General features: G+C 37.0%; 1 protein-coding gene across 3 annotated transcripts in view; it reads left to right on the top strand.

Moving 5' to 3' along the window:
• The window catches only part of LOC306878348 (plectin-like), a gene marked incomplete at its 5' end in the record, with an annotated part of 125923 nt that overhangs the window by 74545 nt on the left and 33827 nt on the right, over positions 1–17551 (top strand). For all 3 annotated transcript variants that reach the window (XM_079430633.1, XM_079430631.1, XM_079430632.1), the window contains 8 exons: positions 2200–2261; positions 6752–6841; positions 9890–9967; positions 10355–10447; positions 11820–11986; positions 14498–14613; positions 15250–15356; positions 16694–16813. In XM_079430633.1, the coding sequence (XP_079286759.1) occupies positions 2200–2261; positions 6752–6841; positions 9890–9967; positions 10355–10447; positions 11820–11986; positions 14498–14613; positions 15250–15356; positions 16694–16813 (833 nt within the window). The remainder of the gene's footprint in view (positions 1–2199; positions 2262–6751; positions 6842–9889; positions 9968–10354; positions 10448–11819; positions 11987–14497; positions 14614–15249; positions 15357–16693; positions 16814–17551) is intronic.

Below are 17551 nucleotides of genomic sequence, written 5' to 3'. Positions count from 1 at the left end.
GACTTAAGTGTATAAAGTGTAACCCATTCATAAAACAAGATCAATGTAATTGAGAAGTGAAACTGTGTCAGATTAAGATTTAAGCATAAATGGGGTAAGAATATCAATTTCATTCAATAATTAATTTAGTTTCAAAGAAACTATGCACTATAAAAAGGCTCACACAGAAGCTGCCTCACCTGACCAATATTTAAATAGATGACATATATTTGTAAAACGTGGGACTAAGTTGTCCTGTCATCACAGTCCTGCACCTGATTGGCTTGTTTAGTACGTCATCAGCAAACAGCAGTGAGCAAACAGAGAAAGTGCATTAGACACTATAGCATTCAATAACACTGGATAAAATGACATTTTATAGATAAAAAAAAAGAATTTTCTTGCGAGCCTCACACACCCCAGAGGGCAGGAGTTGTGCGCTGAATCACAAGGGCGTTGGTTTAAACATTAGCGCTGTAACTTTATACATGTGAGAGGATAGAAAGCAGTGAACGGTGGTCAAAGGACAAAGGTCTACTGACGACCCCCGTGAAGCTGCTCATAATTATCCACATCATCACCCACAGTAGGACTCTTCACACACTAAAGGGAAGTCTTACATTAATGACAGAGGTCAAGGTTTACTGCCTCCACCCATGATAGTCACCATGGTGATGATATTTCATAATCTGCTCGTCACACCCATCAGAAGCAGAAGTCCTGCGGGTCTGAATCAGCTGTTCCCTCAACACTTAACAATCGCTGGGCGTTTTAAATGACTCTTAACATTACTCTGCAAACAATTTCAATTGTATATGGTATTATGCATTGAAGTACCCTGCTGTACTTGCCAAAACTGGATTGAACGGAGAACATGTGATTCCACAGAAGCATTAATTAATTAATTGGATTGAGGTGTTGGGATTTGACTGGATGAGCCACTCAAGTTTGCTCTGTTTCGGCTCATGCATTTCTTCAAGATTGCTTGATACTTGATTTCTAGTATCTTTAAACGTTTTTCAGTCCTTGCTGCAAAATGGCATCGTCAAAGCTGATCCGTCGTCACCATTCTTCAATTTAGAGATGGTAATGGGATGTCCTGTGCACCTGATGCAGTTGCTTCAGATTTGGTATTAGACAAATATGATTTATGAGATATGATTTGAGTTTACAGCAGTTTTCTTCTTTCACTTGCTATTGAAATCTCTATCATAGATTTCTCATGCTTCTGCATGCTGTTTTGTGTGTTTTCTACACAAATATCTAATTTTTCTGTTACTTTGAACACTAACCTTACACTTTACAGTATATTAGGTGGCCTTAACTACTGTAAACTAGCATTAAATACCTGCAAGATAATGGATTTGCTGTGTAACTACATGCTGTTTTTGCTAATAAGCTTGCGGGATGGGTAGGTTTGGGAGTAAGGGTTGGGTTACAGATAGGGATAAAGATAACAGTGTAACGACACGTTAATTAAGTACAAGTATTTTAAATGTAATTACAATGCACTAGTGCTGTCACATGATTAATCACATCCAAAATACACATAATATATGTGTGTGTACTGTGTATATTTATTATGATATATAAATAATGCACACACATGCTGTGTTTCTCGCTGCTGGAGGAACATGATTCTGCAGGCTGTGGGTGTGTCTGTGGTGTTCGGTTAGTCATGAGTGATGCACACTGAAGCATTTTCCCAGCCTGAGGCCTCACAATGCATCGCATTTTCTTCCCTCTGAACCTGCGCTCCGTCTTTACTTGACAGTGGAGCTGTCTTGACATCTCCTGCAGTCATTTCTCTCCGGCTTTACCCAGAGATCAGTTTCTCACATGGTGTGCCTCGGGGGTGCTGAGTTTTAATAGTTTGGTAGAAGGTGTGAGGTGCTCCTATGCAAAAAGAGCTGATTTAAAAGCATTCTTTGTTGCACTTCTCTCTTCACTTGCAGTTTGTCGGTTTCTTATTAAACAGTCGGGTTGGAAATAAACACACACTGGTGGTTGCATCAGTGTTGTTTTGGGCTGAGCGTAACAATCGGATCAACAGATGAATGATTCGAAACCGTATTGCACAGATTTAGCATTTTAAACTTTAACATCAAAGCACTATTTTAATAATCAGCAGTATTAAATTACGTAAATTCCTTCATATCCAGACTTTTACTCTGAAAACTTCTGAAGTGTGTTGAATCTATTGTTCTTTGTCTTTTGCAGATGAACGGGACCGAGTGCAGAAGAAGACTTTCACGAAATGGGTGAACAAACACTTAATAAAGGTACCTTTACGTTCATTATTCACTGCAATTTTCAGGGTAATATGACCAGTGATTATTGATCCTACTCATCCATTCATGTTCAAATTGTGATTTGATTATTTGATTATCATTTTAACAAACAAATCCAATGCAACTTATCATACACTTTTGCAGCACAAGTAGAGTTTGAACTTCCAATGGCCGATGTGATCAAGATCTTATATATTGTTGTTGTGAAGTGATATATCATAATGTAGTTTTAATGGAAAAAACAGTGTTTTTAACAAAACTAATAGTACAGTAAAAACTAAAACATTCTCATGCTAGTTAAGACAAGTAAACCATGAAGAAGAACTATGTGTTAATGTTTTCTGTACTGTAGCTTTGGGTGTGTGCGCTTAGAAAACTGATTAAACAAGCGTTTTAGTATCACTGAGACACTATTATGTGTTCAAAAGTTTAATTTTAAAGTTTAAAAGTACAGTAATTTTGATCATTTGTCATCAATGTCTATATAATTGTACAATTTTATTTCAGTTTTAGCTATTTTAGTACATCAAGTTGAGGGGGAAAAAGCTAAAAACTGAAACTATTTCAAGCAACAATTTTTTATTTAATCTTTTATGGCTTTAGTTTTAGTTTCAGTTAACTAATAATAATCGTAGTCAGAACAGTGTGCGAGGATCAAATGAAGTTCTTTCATGTTTTATTCCACTTTAATGATGTAAAATCGCTTTAAGAAAGGCTTAAACACATGATCTTTTATTACAGTGCAGCACTATAACCATGATGGACAGATAATACTCATTGTTACATTTTTCCCAGTTTATCACGTCTCCCTGTGTATTGCTCACACCTACCACTACTAGTTAGTTACCAGTGCAATTTTTAACCTCTATGTCACAACACTTAGTTTAGAAACTAGTGTACTCATCTTAAAGCCTCTTCCATTTGGGGAGGCGCAACAGCTGTTGGGCTGAACATGATTTCTGTTTGTATCCTCCACGGGATTCTTTTTGTTAAGGACAGATATTTGTAGAGAAGCAGATCATATCCTGTCCACACGTGTTAGAAATCTACACACAGCTCGTTTATCATCATCTAGTCTAGTATTTAAGCAGAAAGGGTGTGTGTTGAAAATCCAAACAAAAGATAATGAAAATGTAGTACCGGACAAGACTGGAGGTTATTAGCACTCGTACAAATCAATCAAGTCTGTTCTTTCACCGTAGAGGAGGCTAAACTCGAGACCCCTTCAGAACAAAAGAGTTGATATAAGACAAACATCTGGATTCATTTTGCAGCATGCATATCATATTCAGGGTATAAACACTCGTCAGTTCAGCCAACAGTAGTAGCACATGTGCTGCAGATGTTTGTCTGCTCATCTTAACCCTAACATAGAGATCAGTCTGATTTAAATGTAATCTCATCTGGAAAGTCATCTGTGATTGCAGATTATTATGTTTTTTTTCTCATTTATTTGGACCTTTTATCAAATACCTTATCTTATTACACGTCCTTATCTTATTTGTTATGAAAGTTCCTGGGTAAAACAATTGTTTTATATATTGTACTTTATATTAATTGTATGCAAAAAGTTATAATTTCATCACATATATAACTTACTCGGCAGCAAATGTTCAAATCATTTGTATTTAGTACAAACATGAGTATGTTTTCACTCTTTAAACCATCAAATATAAGCCCTTATTTTATAATAATCTGGCTGTTATCTACACTGACACATCTGTATTTGCTGACTGAAGTTTGACCTTGACAAACACTTAGAGATCAACAAAACCGTTTGCGCTGTGGTTTGTCCCTGTCATCAGCTGATATCTAGCAGTTATTAGATGCTGCTATTGCTTTGTGCTGATTGAGCGGAGTATGTGGGAGGAAAACATGGGCTAATGGTCAAATATATGGGGATAGATGGTACAAATGAGACTTATTACAGTATAATGCACCTATACATTGCTTAGGTCTGGATTGATGTTTTGCCAATGTGTCGAACACTGACTGTGATATAATACATTCTAGCAAAGAGTCATTGATTGTGATGAAATTAATTGCAATCATAGACAGTATGACTTGCACGTGAGGTTCTGCTGGTGGATCTGTTCAGTCATAGACATTTAATGCATCAACAGAGACCTCTAGTGGCTCAATATGAGCTCTGTCTGGTTTTCACTTTCAGTTAGATGAGGAGATGTTTCTGTGAAAGAAAAGAGGCTGGAGGTTTTATTCAGTTGATTTTATTGTGCTGAACTAATGCCAGTTTGGCTTATCTTTAGACCTCGGTTGCTTCTGTCTATTGTCCTTTCCTTGTCCTCTGCTTCATACAGCAGTTGAAGAAGTCATTTATCCAGTTTTTATATCAAGACATTTAAATATCATTACATTACACTTTTTTTGTTCAGAGAAAGGGCGATTCTGAACATTTGATCTAACATTACATCTAATATTTAAGTACAAATTTCAGAAGGTATAACAACATTTAACCAAATAAGACGTTAAGTTTCCACGATGGAGAGGATTCATTTACTCACTCTCATGTCGTTCTAAAACCGCTTTGATTTTTAATTTCTGTGGAAGCCAAAATGAGTTATTTGGCAGAACATCAAGGCTGCTTTTTCCATACAAATCAAGTCCTCCCCTCCTGTCCTCCCGAGGCTCTTCTGCTGTCATGAGGAATGTAGAAACATGCTCACAGCTTGAGCTTGAAAATGGACCATTGGTTGCCATTAGTTTTAGTCTCATGCACTGCAGCTAAAGAACCAAAGGAAATGCAGAAAAAGACGTCTGCACTGCCTCATCACATGTCCTGTGCATGCAACACCATCTGCTCACTCACATACTGTATGTACAGTGACAGCAGCTTTGTCATTGTACTTGGATTATTATAGGAAGCAATGATGCTAAATTTATCAATTGTGAAAAGGCTTAGCTGAGTTACACTGTTAGTTAAAGAATATTTGATCCTAAAATCCTGTCATCATTCATTCACCTGTCATGTTCTTCCAAACCCATATGCTGTAATTATTTATTTAGTCCTTCCTGGAACTTGACAGATTTGATTTGTTATTATAGTAAAAAAATTCAGATTTGTTTGGAAACAGGGTTATATAGTTAAACTAAAGCTACAACAAAACAAAACAAAATGTTAATGGAAATAATTTTTAAAAATCTTGTTTTATTTCAGCTACATTTCTCATTTTAATTTAGTACTCAATGTACTAAAATAATTAATAACTAAATAAACTAATAAATACGCATTACAAACTAAAATGGCAAACAACAAAATTACTAAAACTTTGACTAGAATTTAATTAAAAATCAATGCAATATTTATCAATGATACTAAAATAATGCTGATTTGAATGCATTTGCAACAACATGAGGGTGACTGAATGATCACAGAACTGTCAGTTTTCTGTGAGCTGTACCTTTAAGGATTTTCAAGCGAGCTGCAGAGGTTTGAGTGTTTTGCAGCAGAGCATGTTGATGCATCAGCTGCATGATAAATACTGTACCTGAGGAAGCCCAGTCTGTCCTTCATCCACAGAAAATCTGTGTGTTTTTATTATTGAAGTTGAGATCTGACTCAACAAGGTTTTATAAACCAACTGTACAATGATTGAGTGGCCTCAGAATTTAATTTAAACTCTGTCACTCAGTAAATCATTTGACACGGATCTTTTTTTATGTGAGGCAGGTGAGCCGCTCGTCTGCCTGCAGCCATGCATGGCCCTGTCCTGTACTCGCTGAGAAAAACGCAAATCAATCATTTTGAATTCAGTTTTTTCCCTCTCTTAACAAGAGACATAAATACTTGTGATTAGAGCCCCTGCTCGAGCTTCCCAGTTTTGGAGTCTTAACTGTTTCAGATACCCAGAAATGATCATGTTGTTTCAAACTTAAACACAAAATTAGATGTTAGGCAGCATGTCTAAGCTTCTGTTTTTATCCTGTACAAGAACACTGGATCTAGATTTATACTGCCAAGCTCTAAAAAGGACATAAAAGTACCAAGTCAGTACAGGATTTGGATTGGATCACCAATAACTTTCCATGAATGGGGAAAAAAAAAATATAGAAGCTCAGCCTTTCTGCCTAACATCTTGTGTTTCATGTGGGGGGGGGGGGGATATATATGAGGATGGATAGATTATGACAAAATGTTGTCAACAAAATGACCAAAAGTGGAAATTAGGTGCGTGATTTTGTCCTCCAAACTAATTAAACACAAACCTGCTACCAATTTAACCAATTCAACTAAATCATACAGTCAAACGTTCAACGTCCAGAAAAATCATGGATGAATCTGATGGCATCAAACGGTAATCAGCATGTGCTAGAAACACAATGCTACAGTTAGGATTGGGGTTGTAAGTTTAGTGTTTGTTTCAGTCAGTCATTATTGTGATTGAAGAATGAAATCTTCAGAATTGACTGTCGAGTTGGGTATTGGAATCATAAACTGATCTTTGCTTTTTCTCCATCCTCAGACTCAGCATCATGTGAATGACCTGTATGAAGATCTCCGAGATGGACATAACCTGATCTCCCTTCTGGAGGTCCTCTCCGGAGAGACACTGGTGAGTGTAACCGAGCTTCTTCCTCCACTAATGCAGCTAAACAGCCAGTCATGAGAAGACCCATCTCTAACCCCAGTCTACCTCTCCACCTCCAACCTTGCCCTCAGCCTTCACACAAATCCAAAGACCTGATCCAGATCTCCAGGTCAAAGAAGACATTTTAATGGGTGATGCCTTGGAATAGGTCTTTAAATTCGAAACACGTTTTGTTGAATCACACCCAAAACACTGGGTTCAGATATTCCTGGCAAATTCTTGACATCTTCCCTTCGAACTGCTTCATTTCTTGGCATTAACGTCACTCTTCGGCTTTTCTTTTGAATCTGTGTGGCTTTGACTCTTTCTCTGCCTTTCATCCCACCTTCCTTTGACTCTGACCCACCATCTCTTTGCTGACCTTTGCCCTTTGACGTCTGTCTGCTCTCTTTGCGCTTCTCTTGCTGGTCAAGCCGAGGGAGCGGGACGTTGTGCGGAGCGTGCGGTTGGTGAGTGATGCAGATGCTTCATTAGCATGGGTCACTCACTGTGGCTGGCTTGCGCATGATGTCACGTCCGCCAGTCTTGCTGTAGTCTTGTTTTCATTTGTTATTAGAGTTACTTCAATGCTACTTTATGTCTCACGGCTAAATAAATGCTGCATTCTAAAAAATGCTGGGTTAAATACAACTCAGAGTTGGGTAAAAATCGACAAACCCAGCAGCTGGGGTGTTTTGACTCAACGGTTTGGTTAAATGTTTAACTCGACCTTCTGGGCAGTAACCCAATCGCTGGGTTGTATTTAACCCAGCATTTTTAAGAGTGTAGGTATCTCAGCTGATTAAAATAAAGATTACAGGCTATTATTCAGCAAGATTACATTATTCAGCAGGTTGGCAGCTAAATGTTGAAAGACTTCATTAAGAATTCTAAATTTAAAAATGTAAAAGATTCAAGATACATTTGCAAAAAAAAAAACAAAAAACATTGCTGTCTTAACCTGTTAACCTTCACTGCCATTTGTGGCCTCGCAGGTGAAAATAACCTACCTAAATTAAAATGGTAACAGTTTGTGACAAAGTGTGCTTACACAAACAAATTAGGTATCTTTGGAAAGAAGAGACTCTGGGCTTTACTATCTATCATCCAGAGTTGATAATGCTCAAAAAGATAAAAAGTTATAGGCACTGACGTGCCTTGAAAAATATTTTTCCACACTGAATGTTTTTTTTATTTCATATACAAATACATGAAATAAGTCCTGGAGCAATCCAGAAAAGTAATGGATCGAAAGCCACTGGTCTCATGAGTTCATATTTCAAATTTGAAGAAGATACCATGAAAAATGAGATTCCTGCAATATTTTCTGAAACTATTTATAGTCCCCCCACCCCCCTGTTTGAGGAAAAATAACCACCAAATGGATTGCAGAATTATACAAGCTATTTTAGTCATTATACATGTTCCTGCATAGTTTTTCAATTATAAAATAATAGACAGATTTATTTGAGCACTAAAAAATACAAAAATAATTATTTGAGTAATAAAAAGGAAAAAAAATAGAAAAAAAATGCTTTGTATATAGTATGTATACTGAAGTATTCTTCGTTATTCGTTATTACAATGATAAATATCACTGCCAGACGTGAAGTGATATTGCCAGACATGGTCATAGAGTCAGTAAACACACGCTGATGTGCTTCCATTCAGATTATAATCAAACAGATGGGCCATATAATCAATAATAGCTGATCAATGAATCACAATGATAGCCGTCATAGAGTCGCTAATAAACACGCTGATGTGCGTCCATACATATTATAATCATGCAGACACGGCCACATTCCCCACACAATACACACACACACATATAAAAAATGTAGAAGAAAAAAAAAAACAGTTTTTTATGGATAAAGCAGATCGCTAAGTTACGCCCCGCTCAGATGACAGAAGCGTCATAGCCCGCGTCAGAGCTCGCAGGAGGGAGCGCCAAATTCAAATAATCTATATTCCGCTTTTCTGAGACTTTTTTTTCCGTAGACGGTCTCATTATTTTTGTAAAACCGTATGCTGTAACATCTTATACAACAATATTGAAAGACTTTTTTAAGATTTATAAATAAAAGAAATTTAAGATTTCAAAAGATTTCATATAAAAATCTTAAAGCATGTTTTTGCTTCTAATTCTTTTATTTTGTAATTTGACATAAATAATGTAGCCTTGGGTGTCTCTTTATGACATCATCTATCTGAACCTCATCACAGTTTGGGTGTGTGACCGATATATGAATGATATTTGTAACTGCCACATAAATCCACATTTATTTTGAAGGAATATATAGCTGATTATAAGTTTGTGCAAGACATGCTTTTTTAAGTTAAAGCTGTTCAGGTCACAAACTGATGTCTGCACACTCTTGGAGTGTGTTTGGGGAGTCACATGTTTTGGGTTGTTTCCAATAATACAGAAAGTTTTTTGTTTGTTTTTTTAGCATTCAGTACTTATTTAGCATTCATCCACAATATTATACCATGTTACATCCCTAAAGCCACAAGACCATCACTTTTATCAAATAAGCTTAAAGACCCCATGAAGTGACTCGACATGCATTTTATTTATTTGTTTGTTTAATTATTTTTTTCATTATCTGTGTTAATGCATTGAAACAGGAAGTTGGGGCGTGGCATATCAAAGCAGGTATTATTTATGTAGGGAACATACTCATTCTTGCATGGAGCTTATTGGATACAAGTTTGTATATGCTCCTGATCACAACATGAATCAGAATATCAAAAATGTATATTTTAAATGCAAATTTAGTTTTTCTCTCACCTAGCATACATGTCCTCAATGCTAGCAGACATAAACATTGTGATTTCATGGGGTCTTTTCTTTGCATTATTAGTGTTCATAAATATTGTAGCCTCACTACAAAGTCCTCCTTGTTCTTCAGTCTTTCTTCATTTAGACCTTCCAAAGAAGTTTCTCTGGGCTCTCAAGGACACGTCTCAGTCTCGTCTCTTCTTTAAACAATGTTATGTGTCTTATTCCCCCTCTGTCTGTCTCCATAGCCTCGTGAGAAAGGACGCATGCGATTCCACAAACTGCAGAATGTGCAGATAGCACTGGATTTCCTCAGGCACCGGCAGGTACGACTCAACTTACAAACTACATTAAAAGCAGAGTTTGTCCAAAAATTATAGTTGTCCTTATTCAACTTTGTTGGTGTCCAAACTCTCATCCGTGGATTATCAAAGGAGATGTTTAGCAGAATGTCCAAGCTGCTCCCTTACATGAAGTTAAAGTTAATTGGAACTGGTCACAACAGATCTGACCATCAAAGCATTATAAAAAGCCATCTAGACAATTTGTGCATCTTCAGTCGTCTTAGTGGGGAAAAGAGCAGCATAGACATTTTGCTTTATGTGCCTCCTTGAGTGTTTTCATGGAAAAATTCAATCATACAGTATTGAGACGGTGTCTCAAATTAAACATAAACTCAAATGTGAAATGCTGTTCTTCTCTGTAACTCTCAGGTCAAGCTGGTGAATATCAGGAACGATGACATTGCAGACGGAAACCCAAAGCTGACGCTGGGTCTCATATGGACCATCATCCTGCACTTCCAGGTCTCCTATTCTGTCAGTGTTGAGTTCCCATACCATTTACCTCCTCCTCCTCCTGGGCTCCTGATCAGTCTGATCAATCACTTCAGTCTGGATCAATCACTGGTTCATTTAATTATTTGTCTTGGTGTCTTGGGTCATAAGGATTTTATGCTTTACAATCAAACATCAACGGGGTCAATCGCTTCAAACCAGTATCTGCCTCATGCAATAACATGCATTTTTTGAAATAATCTCCTTTAATCAGAAATATCCATTATGATCAACCACAGCAGTCGTAGAATGTTAAAATGAAGCAGTTTGTTTGATTCTCTACACAAATCTGTTCTGTGTCTTAGGCGCCACGAGGAATTGAGAGTCTTTGATCTAAACTAATTTCATAATCTAATATCCAGGATGTTTTGCAGATCTAAATTATGTGAATCTGTTCTTCAAGGTGTTCAATTACAACCACACCCTGATTTATTCCAAGTGTTTGTCTTCTTGTCTGACTGAATGACTCAATTATTGTTTAAATAAGGATAGAAAAGCACTATTTCTAAAAGATTTCCTCAAAACTAAGTTTACAGTATTTTAAGTCTAGAGTGTTTCAACCCATTTGGTCACCATAACTTTTTCTAATCGAAGCTTTAAAACAGTGTTTGTGAGTAACTAAAAGCAGCTGTACTACATCAGTCATTGTTAGCATAGCTTTCAATAAGAAGCTACTTTTTTAGCATGTAGCTGTTTTCAATGGCATGTTGTATTGTACATGAACAATTACAATACTGAAAAACAATATTCAAACGCACTCTTCTAGTCTGACTTTATTGTCTGGAAGTCTGACTTTCATTTTAGTCAGCTGTTTGTTTTGTAACTGATTAATTGAAACCAGATTATCAGAATATGTGTCAATGTTGCCAAAAGTAAAGCTTTTGTCTTTTTTGTAGTCAAATACATACATTACCTAGTTTAATGCTTGTTTTATTAACTATATTCAGTCTAAAATGCATGTTTTCTATTTGAGATCCTCATTATTTTTTGGCAGATACAGTTGTTTTAATGCTTCAAATTGAACAATATATAGCTCGGAAAGCTATCATTTTAATATATAGCTTACCCAACTCTGACGGTGAACCAATTTCCAAGCTTGGATTTTTCTTTAATGAACTGCGTTGTTTTCGCTGCACTTGTTCATGGATTAAGTTTAATGACGGGTCTCAGAGGGGTTTTTGGAGGTCAATGGTATTCAGTGGGGCTTGTTTGTAGTGCATGACTGAAATTTGTGTGAGAAATCAACCACTTTGATTATTTATTGATTTGCATATGATGAAGATATGGCTCCTGCTACCACGTGTTATTAAATCCACAAAACTCATTTTTTCTGTGCTGGTAGATTTCAGATATCCAGGTGAACGGTCAGTCAGATGATATGTCAGCGAAGGAGAAGCTGCTCCTCTGGTCTCGGCGTATGTTGGACGGTTACTCTGGTATCCGCTGCGATAACTTCACTACTAGCTGGAGGGACGGAAAGCTCTTCAATGCCGTTATACACAAACACCAGTAAGTTTCCTGATATTTTCTTGAAATATTTATCATTAGTCTGATAGTTACTCAAAAATACAGCCTTCTTTTAACCATGTTGGAATATAGAAATGTGTTACCTGACTCGAGTTTGAGCTTCACTCTTGATCAAACTTGTCCCACCACTGACAGTTTATTCTTGCGGTCTTCTAGAGTTTAATCAGCCTTTTTGAATATTTTAAAGTAACACTTTACCTTTATATATATATAATGCATCGTAAAGGTTTTAATGCATTAATAATGCCTTGTAATGCACTTTACAATCAATTTTATGATCTCATTAATAATGTAGTCACAGCTATAATACATTGCAGTACTTATCTAGTCATTTTTTCACCTTTAGAAAGCATAATGCATTACAACTCATAACAAACAAACCTTCAAATATTATAATGCATTTGAACTTTGGTTGCAATTAATTATGAAAAAAATAAATTGCATTACAACATGCATTATGAATACTTTTATAATGCCTTTCACATAAAGCCTTTAAGTAAAGTGTTACTGACATTTATTTTTTGATGAATACAAAAGGAGATATCATGCAGAGTTTATGAGCAGCTCTTGAATATACAGTGGTATACGGTTATAATGGGCTGCCGAGCTCAAGAAACAGTTATGAGATGTACTAGATGCACCGTGACACACCATTTTTAAATGTCAGTAAGTAGCCGTTTTAAAAGCTAAAATAGATTAATGCAATTTTTTAATAGTTTTAAGATCAAAATAGTTGAAGTTGTATGGACAGCTTTCCTTAAGTTTTTGAGGCTTGGTGGCCCAAACTGATTTTATTGCATGGGAAAGAGCAGCGCGTAGACGATTAAAAATATCTTCTTTTCTGTTCCACATGGGTTTGGAACAATATGAGCATCAATTAAATGAATGATAGTTTTTTGTAAGTGGAAAACAACCGTCTACACAGATCCAGCAGTTGTTCTGTAATGGGAGTGTGTTCTGTATGCAGACGCAAGGACAAAGGAGAGCAGGAAGAGAATGAATGAGAAAATAGTTTTATAAGAAATGTACAATAAAGGCTGAGAAGATAAATACCGTGAGGTGTGGTGCCTGTCGGAGTGGAGACAGGCCTCCCCGCAGGGCAGCTTTTCTGAAACATTAACATGTACCTGCAAAGCTTGGAAACGCCCAGCTGACCCTGAAATGAAGAGAGAGGATTCAATGCTTTAGTCAGCCAGGAACACCCATAGGATTTGTCAGATCTGCCTCCTTTCAGAAATGAGGAAGAGGCTTTTACAGGCACCACCTGCATGACAGAAAACAGCACCGCAAGTACAGTTTGCTTTCTTTTTTGGAGCTATCTGGGAAAAGAATTTGAGAAACTGAAGAGTAACTAATACCATGCAGAGGAGATATTGATATTTGGAATTGCAAGAACTATATAATTGGAATTGCATTGCGTGGAAGCACATTTTGGGCCACGATGATGCTCAACATGAAAAGGCGTCTGTCCTTCAAGAAGCGTCGGACCCGCTCCAGGAGCACTATGGCTTCTGTGAGTGACGTGGAGGACCGTGTGGTGATGCTGTGCGAGGATATTCCCTCCGAGAGTTCCCTGGACTCCGGCCGGGGCTCCCAGAGTTCAGGCGCTCGCTCCAGCGGAGACTCTCAGATGGGATACGGGCCGGACTGGAGCTCAGTGGGCTATTTACCAGAAAGGGACCTGAGGCAGATCCACGGAGGCTTCAGGACGGACGATCTGAGCTTGGTGGCAGACACTCAATACCACGCTGGAGAATTTTATGCCATGCCTTCCAGCGTACATTTCACAGAGATGACTGGGTGCTTGCTTCATTTATAACACTCTATAATGGTGCAGAATCTAAAGGTTTTGATGTTTTGAATCATTCGGTGTAAATGTGTTTAGTTTGTCCGCTCTCTGTTGTTCGGAGCCACTCCCATCTCTGGGAAGTCATGGCATGTGAGTTATGGCTCCATCCCTCAGGAGACAGATGTTATTTGGATTTATGGAGCAGGTGGTCACTTTAACTGCATCTTTGAACTCATTATCTCTCCTAGTATTAAGCAAATTTTATACATATTATATGGTGCAGTATTCAAATCCACTAACTCCAAAGAACCAAAAATCATTCTGATTTCATTATATATTTTTTGGTAACACTTTACAGTAAGGTTCAATTTGTTAACATTAACTACATTAGTTGCACAAACTACAACTGAAATATACTTCAGAAGCATTTATTAATCTTAGTTCATGTTCAATGTTTAATAATACGTTACTGAAATCAAAAGTTGTATCTGTTAGTGTTTTTTGATGGACCGGAGGTAACATGAACTGTAACAAATATATTGGTATTTTTTAGTTTATGTTAGTTAATGCATAAGTGTTTGCATGCATTGGATTGCATTTGCAATGAATTTTTTTGTTCAGTGATCCAGTGATTTAAACTTTGTATGCTGCATTTATTACACACTTCCTGAAGCTGATGGTTTTGTTTCTCTTCATTTCACCAGGCCCAGGCTTATTGACATGGGGAAGGTGTACCGCCAATCCAACCTGGAGAACCTGGAACAGGCCTTTTCAGTGGCAGAGCGAGAGCTTGGGGTCACACGACTGCTTGACGCAGAGGGTAATGTTAAACTGCTATAAGCTGATTTTTAAAACAATTATTAGATATTAACACCAAGTACTGGAGCTAAATCCTGATTAAATGTAACACCGTAGGTTGATCTTTCATTGATTTTATGATCCCATGAGCTTTGACATTTGAAAAGTGTCAAAAGTATGTGACCCCATTTGACTTTATATGAATATTACAGTGTTTATCATGCCTGGTTTATCCATCCACATAATTGTTTTTTTTTTTATTCTTGTGCCATTTTTTGTATTCTTTATTAAAAATGCTAACTTATTTGATGATTTGTTCACCGGCGCAAGATCACAGCAATTAGCAAACGAAAACGGTCAAAATAAACTAATCAGTTCCTGATGGACAAAATTCTTTTTTTTTACATTTTACCTGTTCAGAAGCTTTCATTTGGATATGCATCACAATGGAGAAGAAAATATGTTCACAGTTTCCGTTTCATGTTGACGAAATCAAAATTGTTTGATTGAAATATGATCTGATCTTCCATGAAGTTACAGTAGACAAATGCAGTCTGCTTAAACAAATGACACAAACAATCATACGTTTTCATGTCTTTATTGAACATCCTGAATGAAACAATGAATGCTTATTTATCTACAATTCTTTTCATTGCAGATGTGGATGTGCCTCATCCTGATGAGAAGTCCATCATCACCTATGTGTCCTCCCTTTACGATGCTATGCCCCGCATCCCAGACGTCCAGGACGGCGTCAAAGCCAATGTGAGTATTTCCCTCATCATTTTAAAATGACGCAATTGCTACTTAACAACCCAGTTCCAGACTTAAGCAGTCAGCACATAGTCCAGTTAATATGCCGTCGAACCAAATCTAATAAAACTAATGAAGCATTTTTATGAATGAGGTTTCTTAAGGTTTCCTGCCTGTGAAAATTCCCACACTACTGCTGAATAGCATCAGTGTCCAGTCTCTCTGACAATGATCAAATTGATCGTCATGTACTCAGAAACACATTCCAGACCTCATGATATTATTTCATTCGTGCAACACAAGAAGAGAAGTTAAGGAGAATGTTCATGCTGCTCTTCAATACAGTTACAGTGAATGGGGACTAAAGGTGCGGTCACATTTACTGTTGCTCGGCGAAATGTCACAGGCAAAATCCAGTAGGAATCTACACAATCTGGAGTTTTGTGTGAATACGAAGAAGTTGCCCAAGCAGATTTTGCTCACATTCAAGTTGGTTATACAAATTCACCATCTTCACCAACAGAAAGATGCATGGTTTGAAAGTGGCTTGTGCAAGATGTGCTTCATACATCTCTATGCAATTGACAATGGACCTTTTTGCCTGCAAACTGTTGCTGAAAAGTTACTATTGTTAAACTTTAAGACTATGGAGCTCCTAAAATTGTCCATATGACTACATTCCAAGTATATTCCACACTAGACACAAAAAGGTTCCAAAAATGGGGTTTTAGCAGTGACGAAGAACCGTGAACAATTCTTAAGAGAACCATTTTTCTTAATGTGAAGAACATTTTATTAATCTGAAGAACCTTTATTCTCTATAAAGAGCCTTTTGAGCAATGAAAAGGCACAACAATATATTAACATTTGTCCTTTACAAATTCATTTGCATGCATTCAAATATGGTGAATCAAAACCCTTGTTGGCCCTCATTGGGGTTACAAAAGGACTGAAGGCTTCCTTGTTTACACCTTTAAGGAGGATAAAAGGTTTAGGAATATAAACTTGAAGAGGTAATAGATGTTGTGTGATCTGGATCTCTGCCATCCGCTTTTATATAACAGCATCCAGCTGCTGTCAGAGGCAGTTTATTTCATTCCTCCTTCATGCCATCAGCATCTGTTATGAAGAGAATTAGATGATCTGTGTCACAAACTATCGATAAATAAGCCCCTGCATCAGCTCTTTCTGTGCTTTGATTCATCCCTCCCTTCACATCAGACAAGGCTATGATTGTTGACACCTAATTGAGTGAATGTGGTAAGTGACTTAGTGACTTAGCACCGGGGCAAAAGAGCTTTCCTGTTCCTCTCTGAGTAGTTTTGGTGTGGTTTTGTTCCTGGCTGCAGGAGCTGGAGCTGCGCTGGCAGGAGTATTACGAGCTGATCACCGTTCTTCTCCAGTGGATCAGACATCACATTCTCATCTTCGAGGAGAGGAAGTTTCCCAGCAGCTATGAGGAGGTCGAGGTGAGTCTGCTGTTGTGTGGTCTGGGTTGCTACTAGTTACTCTGTTTGTATTCAGTTATTGAATGATTGCGGTCTTCATTATCTGTCGTGATGTGCTGTCTGTGAGTTGCACATTGTTTTTGTGTTGAAGTATCTGGGTCACTGTCCTTAGTTTAAAGGACCAGATAAATATGCTGTGATTTGGAGACTGCATAGAATGCTCGAGTTCTAGTTTAACCAGCAAAATCCACGCTGGTCGGCCAGCTTCACCCAGTAGGTTTTGCTGGTCAGCAACATGGTTATGGTGATTTAACAATTAGACCAGCACCAAATTAACACTACCTATTATTTTGTTTTATTTTAGTTTTATTGCATTTAGTATTATTATATTTATTATTATTTTGCATTTATTTATAAAATTTTTATTGGATTATTTAATAGTCATTTATTTTATGTGACATTGCATGGTTCAAACAAATATATTTGCTTTTTTTATTATTATTATTTTATTGTATTATTTATTTTTCCTGCAGCAGTGCATTGCTGTTTTTGCCAAAGTTATATAAATTAGGCTGTTTCTAGTTTTATTAATTATATTTAATGTCAATTTATCTGTATTAAGTAACTCTTAATTAGATTCTTATTTTGTGTGAGATAAAATTTAGCACTAATTGAAAAAATAAAGCCATCTATATCTATTTATCTATACATATATAAAAAAAAACATTGCCCCCTTTAAAACTGCCAGTAACAGAGAGA

The sequence above is a fragment of the Barbus barbus genome, assembly GCF_936440315.1.
Source record: "Barbus barbus genome assembly, chromosome: 12".
Classification (NCBI taxonomy): domain Eukaryota; kingdom Metazoa; phylum Chordata; class Actinopteri; order Cypriniformes; family Cyprinidae; genus Barbus; species Barbus barbus.
This window is presented reverse-complemented; position numbering and strand designations above follow the sequence as displayed.